The sequence below is a fragment of the Setaria italica genome, chromosome IV, assembly GCF_000263155.2.
Source record: "Setaria italica strain Yugu1 chromosome IV, Setaria_italica_v2.0, whole genome shotgun sequence".
NCBI classification, from domain to species: Eukaryota; Viridiplantae; Streptophyta; class Magnoliopsida; order Poales; family Poaceae; genus Setaria; species Setaria italica.
In genome coordinates this window covers 17,628,768-17,644,997 of record NC_028453.1, presented here as the reverse complement: position 1 = coordinate 17,644,997, position 16,230 = coordinate 17,628,768, and the positions used below count along the sequence as shown (strand labels likewise).

Sequence of the window (16,230 nt, the reverse complement as noted above, 5' to 3'; positions counted from 1 at the left end):
CCGGTAAAAGGCTTCGGTACCCCTTTTATAGCTGCGCGGAAGTGCTCGGAGGAAGGGAACGAGCTCGAGCGGCGAGAGGATAAGATTGAGGGAGAAAAGAGTGCTCTGCCGCGGTGGCGATTGGTCGACTCCTCCATTGGCGAGCTTGGGCGCAATCTTGCCCTGGTTGGGCAGCAAGGATTTGGGGCTGGGGCAAAGCGGGTTTGCCGGGCACACGGAGTTGCTTGGTCTGCGCGCACGTGTGATTGCGGCCATCCATGGCTGCGGTGCCATTGGCGGATAGGAGTGAGGGAAGGGCACTACATACGAGGATGCTGCAGGCAACGTGACAAGGCGAGCGGTGACGCGAGCATTCGCAGGACTAGCGGCTCTGCCGAAGCACGCTACTGGTAGGGCGGTGGAGGAGTTGTCACTGCCTGCGCGGTGGTTGGCGGAGGCGGTAGCGTCGCAGGGCGCGCGCGCGGGCAGCGCGACTGAGGTGTGACGGGAGGGCCGGAAGGCATTGGGGTGCACAGCCGGGGATCCGGGTGAGACGGATGCGTGCGGGAGGCGAGGCCTCGGGCAAGACGAGACGGGGCGGAGGGGTCTGCAGGGCGCTTCTGCGCGCATCTGGGAAAGGGGCGCGTTGATCTATCTTGTTGCGGCCAGCGACTAGGTGAGGCGGCGCTCGCTGGTGAGGTCACGCCACGTGGCGGCGGCGCTCTGAGGCATGGCGCACGCGCTCTCTGGCATTGTCTGGCTGAAAGATCCGCGAGATCCTTCGCCGGGCCCATCTTCAAACCTCTCGATCTCCCAATTTCCAAACTGAGCCACGTTCACTCCCTTTACAAGAGTTGTAGCACACGGAACAAGGTCCAACTTTTGCAAAAAGATCGAGTCCAAAAACACGGTGGATTTGTAGATTCAAAGCTCCAAAGTTTGGAGGAACACTGGTTTCAAGACTTAGAGAAAAACGGCGATTTTCCAGGTTTTCGGGGGTCAGGGCTGATTTGAGCTACAAATTTGGGAAGGTTCGGAGGTGAATTGGACCAAGGTCCAATTAACAAAGTTGTTGTAGGAATGTAGCTCTCCAACTTTTACTAAAGGACTTCCTGATATTCTACTCAACTTTCAAACGATAAACCCTCCTTAAGGTGCTAGGTCCGGTTGAGTTCCAGACTTAGCCGGAATTGGCTAAAGAGGCTGAGTTGACCAAACTAGGGAACTTTGACCTGGATTTTGAAGGCTTTCGGGGCAGATTTCGAACTTGCTCCTTAAAGCAAAGTTGTTAAGGTCCCGAAGCTCAGAAACTTTGGTATAGGGCTCAGCTCAAGATGGCATTGGAAACCTCTAGATAGAGAGCCCCAAAGCTTGGACTTTGCCAAAAAGTTGCCAAAGCTCTTCTCTAAGCACAAAGGACTTGCTCTTACGATTAAAACACCTGTTTAAGCACCCAGGCTGTTACAGCGTCGGGAGATGATCCGCCGGAGAAGAAAAGCTTTTGAGCTCGGGAAGAAGAAGCGGCGGAGGAGGCGAGTATTTAAAGGACGGTTCGAGAGAATGGTAAAGGCGGGATTTTTACCGTGCCGTCTGCGTGAATTTCGGGAACAGCGGTTGCCTACAGGCGCGTCGTTCAAAAGAATCGCAATCATCAGGGAGAAGACTTCAGGGCGAAAAGAAGTTTTGCCGTGTTTACTATTGCGTTTTCTTTTGAGAAATAGTCAGAGTTAAAAAAAATCGGAGCAAAAGATATGTTTCACTCCGAAACTAGGGGGCATGTGTTGACACCGGATTTTGACACGTGTTTGGATCGGCGTCAAAGGAGAGGAAGGCGGTCCACGCGGCAGGCAAGAAGCCACAGTTGGGAATCGGTCGATTAGAGCTATAGTGTTTCGGCCGATTGGATGAAGGAGTCAATAAAGGCTGGCCGATTGGGAGCCAGAATGGCTTGGCCGATGTGGGCCGAAAGTGGGTCAGAGTGATGATTAGCCAAAGGTGAAGATTGGCCCGTGGGGAAATAATAACCAACTTTGATGCGGGTTGCGTTCGTTTGTAAATATTAATTATCTTTAAATTAGAGATAGATCCTAGTCGGTTAAGAAATCAGTTGTAACAGGGTATAAATAGCTGCCTCGTAAGGCTTGTAAAAGACAATACATCAATCAACAACAAATCTACTTTTTCTACGTTCTTTACTTTCAAGTCGGTGACTTCGTCAAAATCCTTTTCTTTTCACGAGTTCGTGCAAGTTGGCAGGGCTGCATCGACACGACCTCCGGCCAATTTGTAAGTTCCGTTTATCAAGTAAAATCTAAGCTTTAACTTCAGGCGCATCGCTGTCGTTTCATTTAGATTTATTCACCAGTTATCGATATTAACTAAAATTATAGGTGTTACCTGTTGTTTTAGTTTTATCACCAGTTATCCAACTTGAGACACGAACTGTTGGCTTTTCATCATTACTTTTATTTATCATCATATAGCCGATTAGATCTATTCAAGTGTTGCTTTTGTAGCATTGTTTAGGTTGCTCTAGTAGTTTTTCTTTACATTTGCTACGTGATCATCGGTTGTTCTATAGCCGGTCATCTACACAGTAAATTGGCCGATTCGCTGATACGCTTTTCGAGATAGATCGGAACCTTAGCTGATCAAAACCCCTAAAATTTAATACTTTTCTTTCCTTGTCAATCAACAGGTCAGATTGATTGACACGCCACGCGAACCGCACCAGGGCAATAACCCGAACAGGAGCTAAGCAGATTCTCCCGGGTCATGTGTCCGACGCTGAGAGTCATCGGCCGATTTTTAGCGTCAACACCGTACATCCATCAAATCGGCACTCGACTTCGCTCTGCGCGTATGGCTCCGCGTTCGCTCAGATTTTCTTCTTTTTTGAGCACTATGTAGCCTCTCTGTCACCAAGACGCCATCGCAGCTTCAGCCAACTACATTCCAAGCTTCACTGTGATAACCTCAAGTACCCCTTCACCTACACATCGCTCAGGGGCTTGAGGGATATGGGTACCCCATGGGTCCCTACGGACCAGGATACTAGCAGATCCTGACAAGTGGGCCCGCCCGACCAAGGCATGCGGGCCAAGGATATGAAGATATTTGGAGTACATGCCAAGGAGGTCAGGCGATTCAAATCAGCCCGGATATTGCGGGATACGTATTGTAATCCGACTCAGATCACCTTCCATGTAACTATCAAGTAGATTAGATTCAAACCAACTTGTAACCCTATATTATCAACCTATATAAGGCGGCCAAGGGCGCCCCCGGAGGGCAACCCAATGTTTCTTAATCCTCAAGCATTACAAACCACCAAAATACAGGATGTAGGTATTACTCTCCGGAGGTCCGAACCTGTCTAAACCTTCGTATTCTCATGATTACCTTCGAGTTCTTGATCTCACAATCATCCCTGCCTACAAATCTACCACTTGGGTAACCCCCTAGTGGACTATCAGCCTACTAAATCTGACACTTCCATATAGAAATTCAAGATTGAAGGACATGAGACTGAGTTAAATGAGGCTTCAGTACATTCTAGCCGCATGGCAGTCTTTGGGTACCTTTGAAGATTCAACCAGATGTACTCGAAGAGCACCAAAACTAGTCGATTTACGGACCTCACGGACATCCCAATAAGGTAGCTCCCAAAATATAGACTTCTTCTTCCACGTGGGTGCATGTCCATCCTCGTCATTCGGAATAGGTTCGCTACCAGAGCCCTTGCCAAAGACTACCCTCACATCCTTTATCATAGAAAATACATGTTTACCATTACGGTGAACGGGCTTAGTACGTTTTTCTTCCTCCCCTTCAAAATACTTCCCTTTCTTTCTTAACAGGTGCTTAGCAAGAAGAAATTGATAATTACCCATACACACGACCTTCCTACAGTATTTCAAATACATGCTACAAGTATCATCTAAACAGTGCGTGCAAGCTCGATATCTCTTTTTTGTCTGTCCGAACAGATTACCAAGCGTCAGCCAATCATTAATGGTTACGAACAACAATGCTCATAGATTATAAGTCTCCTTTTCATACTCATTCTACACACGTACACTTTCTTCCTTCCATAACAGTAAAAGTTCATCAACCAACGGTTTTAGGTAAACATCAATGTCATTGCCAGGTTGTTTTGGGCCTTGGATAATTACCGACATGATAATGAACTTCCACTTCATGCATATCCAAGGCGGAAGGTTGAACATACGTAAAGTCACAGGCCAAGTGCTATGACCACTACTTAACTCATCAAATAGATTGAATCATTTATCCTTAAACCAAACCGTATGTTCCTTGTATCCTTTTCAAACTCGCTAAAATTTTCTATCAACAGTTCTTCACTAGGACCCATCAGCGGGGTGTTTGATCATTTCATCTTGCTTACGTTCTTTTTTGTGCCAACGCATCAACTTTGCATGTGCCTTGTTTCTGAACAAACGCTTCAATCGTGGTACTACAGGTAAAAATACCACATTACCTTCGCAGGAACTTCTTCTTGCTGGCCTGCCCCTCAACATCACTCAGGTCATCTCGCATGATCTTATAATGCAGTGCTTCGCACACTGAACAAGTCTCCAATTTCTCATATTCCTCACCGCGATAGAGGATACAGTCATTAGAACGTGCATGTATCTTTCGTACCTCTAAACCCAGAGGGCAAACAACCTTTTTTGCTTCGTACGTTGAGGACGGCAATTCGTTCCCCTCGGGAAGCATGTTCTTTATAATTTTCATTAACTCATCAAAATCCTTATCAGAAACTCCATTTTTTACCTTCCATTGCAGCATTTTCAATGTGGTACCCAACTTTTTGTGCCTCTGTTTGCAATCTGGGTACAACAATTTCTTATGATCATCTAACATACGCTCGAACTTTTTTTACTCCTTCACATTCTCGCAATCTTCCTTTGCATCTCGCAACACCTGACCTAGATCATTGATAGGACCTTCTGCCTCGCCTATCTCTTCTTTAACCTCGCCCATTGGAGCATCTGCAAAAGCACCTCCTTGAATCCAATCAGGAATGTTGTCATCTTCTTCATCATCATCATCTTCCATGATAACTTCTCTTTTGATGTGCTTGGTCCAAACAAAATAGTTAGGCATGAAGGCAGAACTATATATGTGGGCGTGAATAGTCTTTCTGGATGAGTAATCCTTCTTATTTTTGCAAATTCTGCATGGACAATAAATGAAACCGAACAGATTCTGCCAGATCGAGAAAACCACGCAAACCATTAATGTACTCCATGGAGCATTTGTCTGCGTTGTACATCCATTGCCGATTCATCTACAAAGTATTACCGAACAAAAGATATTCTAATCATTCATACAATTATACATGAAACATAACAAACATGATACAAATACCATTAAACTCAAATGTTGCTGAAAGTTTAGATAGAAATACACAAATTTAAATTTCAAACCCAAACAATATGATATACTACGCCTAACTCAAATGTTGCTGAAAGTTTAGGTTGAAATACACAAATTTAAATTTCAGACCCAAACAACATAATACACTATGACAAAACATCCACTGAGTACTATCTAGGAGGACTTTAAGCATCATTGGGCAGCGAAAACGAAGGTTTCACTGACCTAGCCTCATCCTGTGGTTTAATTGTGCATCCTGCAACGGTAGTACTTAGTGGACCTGAAACCCCCGAGACTGGCGGTGGAGCATAACAACCACCAAAAGGAACTTTCTAACCTGCCGCAACAGCATTTTCATGACACCTTTGTAAATAACGAAACATTGTTTTCTCCCACGTGCTTATTTTTTTGGGCTTATCATGAGGGCCAACTATGGTTTTCCCCTTGCCGCGAGAGGAACAACGATGGCCCCCAGCATCGCCACTACCTCCAGCAACAATAGCCATCTTTATGTACCACAATTTATTTAGTTCATATTTGCAATTGACTAAACTATGAACAAATTATATATTTTCCCCACAATTTATTTAGCTCATATTTGAAAAGTTCTAAGCTATGAAATTATTCCTCTAACCTCGTATCAATTTCTTTGACTAATACGAAACATAGCATCCAAAAAATTATAGCTTATTCTAAAATATTATAAATATGAGCTCTAAATAATACATGTATATAAATCAAAAATTTCTCCATTGTCGACTTTACCGGCCACATTGGACGGTACCAACACAGCAACACCACGTCGAACCCGGTGCACAGTTGACACCAATATGGTATCATCCCTTGCGGCAGCCTTCGGGCTCGACTTTGTACTTGTTGCTATACCAGTAGACACCATCGCGGCGGCGGTCGGGCTCGACATACAAACATTCCTTGGCCGCCCGCCACGCTGCCCGCACGATGGGCGTGGAGTCGAACTGGTAGTACTCGCCGAGGACCGGGCGGATCGCCCTGGTGGCCTCCTTGGCGTGGTAGTGCGGCATGGACGGGAAGAGGTGGTGCACGACGTGCGTGTCGGCGATGTTGTGGAACGCGCCGTTGAGGAAGGCGCCGTAGTCGCGGTCCACCGTGGCCAGCGCACCGCGGAGCCAGTCCCACTCGCCGGAGTCGTAGCGCGGCACCGCCGGATCCGTGTGGTGCAGGAACGTGACGAGCACCAGCCACCCGTTCACCACGAGCAGCGGCGCGCCGTACACGCGCGCCACCGTCCAGAACCCGGCCGCGGCCGAGAGGCGGTGCAGCGCGAGCGAGAAGGCCAGGACGCCGGCGTCGGAGACGACGACCTGCGCGCGCTCCCGGGCCGTGGAGAAGATGGGCGAGTAGGGGTCGTAGTGGTTGGCGAGACGCGGGTACGGCCTGCCGGTGATGTTGCAGGTCAGGTAGAGCGGGAACCCGACGACGAGCACGAGGGCGAGGACGGCGAACCGGACGGGGGCGCAGCTATGGATCGCGCCGGCGTACCATGGCAGCTCGGACCTGCGCCACGGCACGAACACCTCGTCGCGGTCGAGGGACGCTGAGTTTGCGTGGTGGCGGCGGTGGCTGTGCTTCCATGAGAAGTAGGGCACGAGGAGCGCCGTGTGGAGCGCGAAGCCGACGGCGTCGTCCAGGGCCGCGTGCTCCGAGAAGGCGTGGTGGCCGCACTCGTGCGCGAGCACCCACACGCTGTTGAGCGCGCAGCCCTGCGCCGCCCAGTACAGCGGCCACGCGGCGAGCCGGAGCAGGCCGCCCGCGGGGAGCGCCGGGATCACCCGCAGGGAGAAGTAGAAGAGCGCGGCGACGGCGGCGAGGTCGCGAAGGAGGTAGGCAGAGGACCTGGCCACGGAGCGTCGGAAGCAGTGCGGCGGGATGGCTCGCTTGATGTCGGCTAGCGTGAACGGCGGCTTGTCCGCCAGGGAGCGTTTGGGCGCGGGCGCACTGGCGTCGACGGTGATCCTGCCGCCATTAGCGCGCACTGGTTGCTGCATGCTAGCTATCTAGGAGAAGAATCGCAGTGTCCCAATCAGCGAAACTGGAAGGGATAGATGATTCTGAAGCGATAGAACCTCAAGTATTTATAGGCCCAGCAGGATCCTTGTCTGCCTTCGCTGAAATCCACGCTTTTGTCTGCTAGTCATGCACCCTCTGATTGTCCGCCTGCTCGATGTACGTCACTTTCCCTATGCTAAACTGCTAATCTCGCAATCTCAGTGGTTATTTCTTTGCAGCATTGCTGCAATCCGGATGCCACGCAGACGTAGCCCCCGCCTGTCGATCTCAGTGATTTTACCCGATCTGCCTTCCGCTTGGAGATCGAGAAAAGCCTCTCTTTCAGCTTGCTTCTTCGAGCCGGCTTCTCCTTGAGATGCATCGATCAAGCCGACCCTTTGGTCGATTGCGCCGTGATCTCTCCCTCCGTTCTCGAGGAGATCGATAATGCTGCCGTTGCCTAGTTCATGGACCCGCAGTGAAAACGAAATCCGTATTGCGGTAATTGAACAAAAATGAAGAAGGCCAGATGAACTAAGATTTGGTCACGTAGTAATCTAATAGTAGCACCAAAAGGAAGATGTAGTTTTCATTGACACGCACGTAGAGTCCTCAGCTCGTGGACAGAAGGCCAGCTGGTAAATGGCGATTAAGGGTGCGTTTTGCAGAGCTCCCAAAGCTGATTCTCTGTTGAATTTAGCAGGAACTCTGCCAAACTATTTTTCAGAGAGAAGTGATTCTCTGTTGATTCTGTGGAGTGATTCTCTGAAATGAACTAAGAGGGCTACTCTTGATTCTGTGAAGTGATTCTTCATTCTGATTCTAAATGTTTATACTAGAGAATCAAAGAGAATCACTTTCAACCACAGAATCACTTCCATTAGAGAATCAGATCAAATAATCGGTACTAAAAGGGTATTAAAAAATAAAAACCCACCGGCCTGAGCCCGAGCCGCACCCTGCTGCCGTGGACAAGTTGCATCCCACCGGCCGCCGCCCTTACCCACATCGCCACCCTTGCCTCCCGCCGCTGCCCTTGGACCCCACGCCCCCCGCCGGCCGCTTGGCCCCTCGCCGGAGACACGCCCCGCCAGGCACTTGGCCCCTCGCCGGCGATCGAACCGAGTGAGAGGAATTGAGGGTTAGGGGGAAAGGGACACACCTGGATCCAGATCAGCGCTCGTCGTCGCCCGCAGTTGCGCCCACCGTCGACGCCGCTTGCAGCTTGCTCCCGGCCGCGCCCGCTATCGACGCCGCCTGCAGCCCGCTCCTAGCTGCGCCCGCCATCGTGGCCTGCAACCCGCGCACCGCCATCACCCAGCCCGCGCCGCCGGACCTCACATTGCACGCCGCCGCCTCACCTCGCCCCACCGCTGCTCCTCACTGCCGATGAGGGGCGAGCGGAGGGGGGTGAGGGGAGGCAGAGGAGGTGCCGGCCGGCCTCGAGAGTGAGAAGTGGAGGGAGGGAGGGAGAGAGGTGGCGGCCATCGCTAGGGAGGGAGGGGCCAGCCGTCGTCGCCGGGGGGAGCTGAGAGTAGAGGGGAGAGGGAGAGGGCGAAGAGAAGAGGGAGAGGGTGAGGCCAGGTGAAGAGGTCCGGGAAGATAAGATGGGTGAAGCCAGGCGGAGGAGAAAGGGCCTGATTTATGGGTGACCCCCTTTAGTAACGGTTGGGAGTTTCAACCGATACTAAAGGTCACCCATTAGTACCGAGTGGAGCCTCCATGCAGTACTAAAGGCCCTCAGGCACATTAGTACCAGGTGGAGGCTCCACCCGGTACTAATGGGTGACCTTTAGTACCGGTTGGGAGCTTTAGTACTGGGTCCTAGATATTTGACTAAGTGTGGGTGAGTTGGACCGACGAAAACATCGGGTTCTTTTAGGGGGGTGTATGTGACACCCGATCCAAATTTGGATGGCCTAGTAGTGGCCCATGGTGCAGGTGCGTATGTCTAGTACTATATTGCTAGCTGAGAAAGGGTGGAGCCAACTTATTAGTCTTTGTCCACCAGCCATAGCACCTTCGGATTAACTCTATTACCCGAAGCGAGGACGGAAGTGTAAGCATGGTGTTATGTGTACGCGTGCCCGCCGCTTGGAAGGACTGGGCGGTGTGGCTTTGAAGGACGGGGTGTTGAAAAAGTGACCTTTTAGTACAAGGTAGTGTTATCACTTGGTACTAAAAGGCTTCTGAGTCAAAATGTGACTGGTATTAAAGCATGGAACGAAATGTCATTTTTCTAGCAGTGGGTTTCAAACAAGGCATGTCTGATGCAATCAACCAATCATGTGATCAACATAAATTCAAGCAAAAAACAATATTAAATGAATAACGGTTTCGACTACAATTAAGACACTAGTAATAACAGGAACGGATATGATCCAAATAACTCTAGATAGAGCACTAGAGGCAGATTATATTTTAAAAAAAATTCCAAATGAAAGTGATCATGTGAAACAACACCATCTTGACGCAAGGGTTTCCACGAGAAGTCTATCTTGATGGGATCATTCCACCGGTCAAATGACCCTCTACTTGTGGTGGTGTAAGTTCGGCCTTGGAGCCATGCATTGAACTGTTAGTGGGCCCCACTGGGAGCGAGACCATGTTGGCGGCATCATTGGGGTGGAGCTGTGGAGGACAGAGGAGCCGTATGAAAAGTGAGCTACTAGCTTCATAGCACACGGTGCGGGAGGCAGATCGACCGGCACCCTCATACATAATCAGAGGGCGTGGGAGAGGGGGTCCCATCCTCTGTGCCCGTCTTTCCACTCCCGCTCTCTTGCTCACGGAACATTAGCAACAGGGTGGGAGACGAGACGACAGAACGCGCGCGATGAAGGCGAACGTCGAGGAAGCTCTCCTGGACGTCGACGCAGACCAACCCGGGAAGCACCTGGGGGTGCGTGAGGAGGTGAAGAAGCAGCTATGGCTGGCGGGGCCGCTGATCGCCGGCGCGCTGCTGCAGAACGTCATCCAGATGATCTCCGTCATGTACGTCGGCCACCTCGGCGAGCTTCCCCTCGCCGGCGCCTCCATGGCAAACTCCTTCACCAGCGTCACCGGCTTAACCGTCCTGGTAAGCACATATTCACCTGGCTCACGCGCATCCACGCCCAACGAAACTCCTTTGCTTGAACTTTTGGTTGCACAAATTCGATTTTGAGATCTTGTGCCCTGAATTTGCTAGCAAATCATTACTTGCTGCACTAGCTCAAATTAAATTGAGTCTGTCTCCTCAGCAGGTGACTGAGGAATTGTGTTTAATACTATGTGCTAAACTTTAGCAGCGTCACATCGGATGTTCGGATGCTAATTAAGAGGATTAAACATGAGCTAATTCGGCGAGACGAATCTATTAATCCTAATTAATCCATCATTATCAAATGGTTACTGCAACACCACATTGTCAAATCATGGACTAATTAGATTTAATAGATTCTTCTTACGAATTAGACTCCATCTATACAATTAGTTTTATAATTAGCCTATATTTAATACTTCTAATTAGTATCTAAAATTCAATGTAACAGGTGCAAACACCCACTAAAGAAACGCTAGCTAGTCAGTTTTCCTCCGCAAACGCGTCCAGCTGTTACTGCAGCACCCCGCTTCCACCTAACGGGTCCACCACCTGTCTGGTGCACTCGTTAGGTCTCTTTGGCTGCTGTTGACCACGGAGTAGTTTCCGACAATTTTACACAACAGGCCAAGAATCATGTTTGAATTTTGATACATTAACGGATCAAAACTTTCAAAAAAAAAATTCAAGAAAACAGCATATATATATCCACTGTTTGTCCGTCCGTCCAATTTTTACACCGATTTCACTCAAAATTGAAAAAACAATCCTAGGTTATTGACTGCATTTACAGGAACACAAATTCAAAATTTGAAGAAAGATACATGTCGAAGTTACTATGTGTGCATTTCCTAAACTCATTTCACGCATTCAAGTAGCAATGTAGCATCATCAGTGACTTTTCACTGGGCAAATATCCCCCAACAAAACTATTAAAAGGGCCTTCTGGGATGGAGATTCGTCAGCACAGCTTATCATTAGAATTCACAAACCATGCATTCATATCTATGCACCTGCATGACACTTGAAAAACAAGTAAATGCAAATATAAAATATAATATAAACATCTTTCAAATCCAAACCTGATGTATCCTCCCTCTGGGTACATATATATGCCCATGACTTTTATCCCTCTATAAATAAATGGCTAAATAATGCACAGACAGGAAAGAAATCAATAGAATATTTACAGTAATAAAAACAAAATTATAGCACTACATTACGGTATAATTCTAGTATAAGTAAGTTGTGATTTTATAGTTAAACACAAATTACAAACTTCATTCTGCATCATGTTATTTTTAGGACTGGTGGGCGACACATTACCAATCTACTGACTAGAAGTGATAATTTATCAATCTAGAATTCAGGTAAATATCTAGCATGAATAGAGAAAGAAATTATAGATCATACAAATGCATGGGTAAAAAGAAAGTAAACAAACAGATTTGGATATCTTTACCTGAGTTCTCCCATCATCAAATCCTCAACCGCTCTCTTGCAACACCAAGAAATGACACGTACATAGGCAGAAAGAAAACAGTGAGATCTAGAATAGAACACGAGGAAATGAAACAAGCACACAGACAAGGTAGAAAAAGAAGGGAGAACTTAACAAAGCAGACACACAATGAACAAAACTGTTTACACTGGTTGTCGCTATCTTAACAAAGCAGGACATCAGACCCAACTTGACACCGTGCCTCTCAACAAAATTATCTTTGTAATTAGAACACAGCTTCATCATGTTAGTCCACTTGTCTTTGTAATCAGAACACGACTTCTTCATGTTAATCCTATATATAGAATAACACACACAATAAACGAACATGCACAATATTGAGAAATACTGATGAGGGGTCATGTAGCAACCTTGTTAAGGGAACAGTGTTCAGCAAAAAGGAGAGAGAGATCAATTGAACATTCAAGAAAAGGTAGGTCAATTAAACAGCATAAATCACCAAGTGTGTCCAGCAATCATAGAAGAAGTAAAAGAGTCCTGCACAGAGAAAGGTACTAAGAAGTGCTAACAAGGTCTTGATATTTCAAATCTGGGATAACATGGAAAGGAAGGGCTCCGATGTATAGGTCGTTCTTCAAAATCCTGAATCAAGAAAGAAGAGAAACCTGTAAACTGGCCGCGAATAAAGGAATCAGTTTCCTTTTAAGCATTTTTTTTTGTATAAGTATGTAGGCAAGGACAACATATGCTCACTTTTAGCCCTAGACAAGCTTTGCCCTACAGAACACATCACTAAAATCCTATGGCTTGAAACATAGAAATATGTTTGAATCATGTGTGATTACAAAATTTATAGTTAAAATAACCAAAAAATCATACTACGATGTTAGGATATAATTCTGGTACAAGTTATGTGCGATTTTATTCTTTTTTGAACTAACATTGACAACAAATTGGAAGCTAAAGGATGACATGGAGCCTTGTTTATTATATTCACTGTCATACACACTAATTCATTTGGATTTAATTATACAAATACTAGCTGATTCCTCCCAGGCTCAGTATGCAAGAGAGTGTTAGGGACATTATGTGGTGTGCAGCCCACTCCCATGCATATCGCATTTAGATATGAAAATTGACCAAATCCAAAGCTAACAACAAATGGAACTTTACAGGACACAAGTCACAAACAATAAGACCAAGAATCCCCAAAACTGAAAACAAGTAGACCATAAATTGAACGTATTGCACCACAAAATCAGCAGATACATGCTTAGCTGTTGTACCGCAAATTGATCCTATTATTCATGTGATTGTACATCTCTTTCTATCTATTTCTAATCAATATATATCGAAATAACAAAATATTGCACTACTACATGAAGTTGTATTTCCAGCACAAGTAATATATGATTTCATAGTAAAACTTGGAAAAAATGTAGGCTAAACCATCTCATAGAACAAAGGAACAAGATCATGCAATTGGCTACAGAAACACAACATTAGCAAATTGCACAGAACCATGTAAATATATCATAACATTAGCAAGTTCTATGCCAACTGAGAAACGCACAAGCTAGTTCCTTTAACCTATACAAATTGAGGTTCAAAAACCAAGCTAAAGGAAAAAAAAAACTAGTGCTTAAATGATTAGCTAATGAGCTTGAAAAGATGCACTACTGCAGATAAGTAACACTTCAAGAATCAAAATAACTGAAACCAAATTGAGCTGCCAATTTGGTTAGCCAAATTGAACTGAAGCTCTGGAAACAGATGCAATGCTAAGTGCAGCTGTTAGATGAGACAAGGACAAACAAGATGTTTCAGCTGTTGCTAAAAACCAACCGAGTTGAACAGAGCAAAAGCTGATAATCTAACAAGTACTATTCAGTACCAAGCACTAATTATCAAGCTGTCAAGAACACAAGAAAAATCCACAAGAGCTACTGAATTGAAGTATCACTAATCAAAGTAATAACCAGATATTATGCTAAAATTTGGCCTTGGGCATGAGACTTATCCAGATTAGGGCAAGCCAAGCAAAAAGAGTAATTGTAGCTCATGCATTCAGGTTTCTCGACATGCAATGAATAGCTAACTGTTCATTCAAATAAACAAGCAACAGGTTGCTATGTGGACCACAGATCAATAAAATAGTTTGCCGGACTAGCACACTAAAACAGCAAGCAATAATTCTTCTGAGCTACAATTGCAAATACAAGTAACCAATAGAGTATTAGATAACCAAGGCAATGATTACTTATTGTTGAGCGAAAATGACACTCCACATACCTGATGACCAAACGCCTCACCGCACTTGTGCTGCTTACCTGCACAAGCTGAAAAACAGAGAAGAACACAAGCTGCAGCTGGAAAGAGAATCAGAGACAGGAAAAAAAAAACTGCCGGTCTGCAGCTGTAGCAGATCAGACAATCCAATCTGGCACACAGATCCAAAGCTTCGCAGCAAATTGGCACGGCAACTAACAACTTCATAAAAATCTTAAGCTTCACAGGAAATTCAGACAAGCGCAGTCTGAATCGATTGATAGAACTGAGAAGTAGAACTGCTGTGCAGAGATCAACAGAAACAAACGGCTGATATTCTGCCTAAGAGCAGATCACAGCTCCGGATATAGAGGTGCAGCTGGTGAAAAATTCAGAACCGAGCAAGACACAAACAGCAGTCCCAGGTCCACATCAGTCTGCCAAAACTCGATCTAAACAACTTCGATTCACGCGAAATTTAAACCACAAGCTCCTCTCAACAAGGGAAACAGATCCAGAAAGAAGAACTCCTAAAGATCAGGAAACCAGCATCAATTTTATGAGTTTTGGCAAACCCTAGGTGAAGGACAAAATTTGAAGAAACAACGAATTCGTGAAGCTTAAGTGGGGGATTCGCTAGGGGACCTCCTTGAACATGATCAAAAATATCCTAGCACTAATTTGCCAATGAAATTTGCCTCAAATTGCACTGAAATCTTACGAACGACAATACCCCAAAAAATCACTAGAAAATGACAGCCACCGCCGGCCCCTACCTTCGATGCGAGCGTTGGTGCCCCACCCCGACCCCTGCGACGACAGGAAAGACAACGTTCGGCTCTCCGATGGGGGTGGCGGCGCCCCGGTCCGACCTCCTGCGAACGAGAAGAGAGAGAGTGCTCCGAGTGACACTCAGCTGAACCAAAGCAAACAGCACTCACACTGACCCGTTAACAAATGAGCAACACATGAGCGGGCCCCATATCAGCTAACGGGTACAAACAAATGAAGGCGGACCCGATAATAACATAACTAACACTACAATCCATCTCGCGCGTCCATTGCCGATCCAACGCGCCATGGCGTCGACTGACGCAAATACAAGAAATCAGTCACCTGTTAAGGAGCAAATCTGAATTAAATTACTCCCGCTTGTACATACTTTCTTTTTTAACCTATTGCTTTCTATTTTAATATATATAATCAGTAGGGAGCAACCTCTCATGTTTCATAAAAAAAATTAAATTACTCCCTCCGCTTTTTCAAAGATACTCCTATAATGCAGGAGCTAATTAGTTCAGAAATTAACTCGCTAGTTTCTTCTGAACGTCAGATATTTGATAACGAAGTTGGCACGGGGTGTTTGGGAGCACTCCACTCCACGAAAAATTGCTTCACTCCACCAACTCCGAAAATTTCGCAGCCAAACGCGTCTAGCTCCAGCAACTCCGGCTCCAGGAAAAAGGTGGAGCAGGGGTAGATCCACGTTTTTTGTGGAGTACCTCAAGAGGTGCTCCAAAAACCCACTTTACAGACCTCCTCGTGGAGTTGGTGGGTATTTACCCACCATTGCCACTCGTTACACAAGTTACCAGTTCGCGAAACAAAAAAAACCTCCCGTCCGTGCCTTCCACCTCGCCGCCCGCCGGCCACGCCGTCCGCCCGCCGCGCCACCCGTCCGCCCGCCGCGCCGTCCGCCCGCCCGCCGCGTCGTCCGCCCGCCGCGCCACCCGTCCGCCCGCCGCGTCGTCCGCCCGCCGCGCCGCGCCGTCCGCCCGCCCGCCGCGTCGTCCGCCCGCCGCGCCACCCGTCCGCCCGCCGCGTCGTCCGCCCGCCGCGCCGCGCCGTCCGCTCGCCCGCCGCGTCGTCCGCCCGCCGCGCCACCCGTCCGCACTCCGCGTCGTCCGCCCGCCGCGCGCCCGCCCCTGCTCGCACGGAATAATGGATAAGAAAGGAGAACTAAGAAACTGACAAGTGGGATCCATTCACATGGGTATATGGAACTTTA

General features: G+C 47.3%; 2 protein-coding genes and 1 long non-coding RNA gene across 5 annotated transcripts in view; 1 reads left to right on the top strand and 2 right to left on the bottom strand.

Moving 5' to 3' along the window:
- Positions 1-6,218: 6,218 nt before the first annotated feature.
- Positions 6,219-7,409, bottom strand: LOC101768137 (fatty acid desaturase DES2). The gene has a single exon (XM_004966918.1). It carries the CDS (start codon positions 7,407-7,409, stop codon positions 6,219-6,221), a length of 1,191 nt encoding a protein of 396 aa, XP_004966975.1.
- Positions 7,410-10,099: 2,690 nt separating this feature from the next.
- LOC101761360 (protein DETOXIFICATION 16) overlaps positions 10,100-16,230 on the top strand; it is a 12,950-nt gene continuing 6,819 nt past the window's right edge. Inside the window, exon 1 of one of the 3 annotated variants that reach the window (XM_022825924.1) lies at positions 10,100-10,489. In XM_022825924.1, the coding sequence (XP_022681659.1) occupies positions 10,247-10,489 (243 nt within the window). In that variant the 5' untranslated portion in view covers positions 10,100-10,246. The remainder of the gene's footprint in view (positions 10,490-16,230) is intronic. The other 2 variants (XM_012845621.2, XM_004965311.2) reach the window with 2 other exon arrangements.
- On the bottom strand, positions 11,177-15,187 carry LOC111257012. The gene is made up of 2 exons (XR_002677380.1): positions 14,247-15,187; positions 11,177-12,596 (listed from the first exon to the last, which is right to left on the bottom strand). It is a non-coding gene; the product is annotated as an uncharacterized LOC111257012 (long non-coding RNA).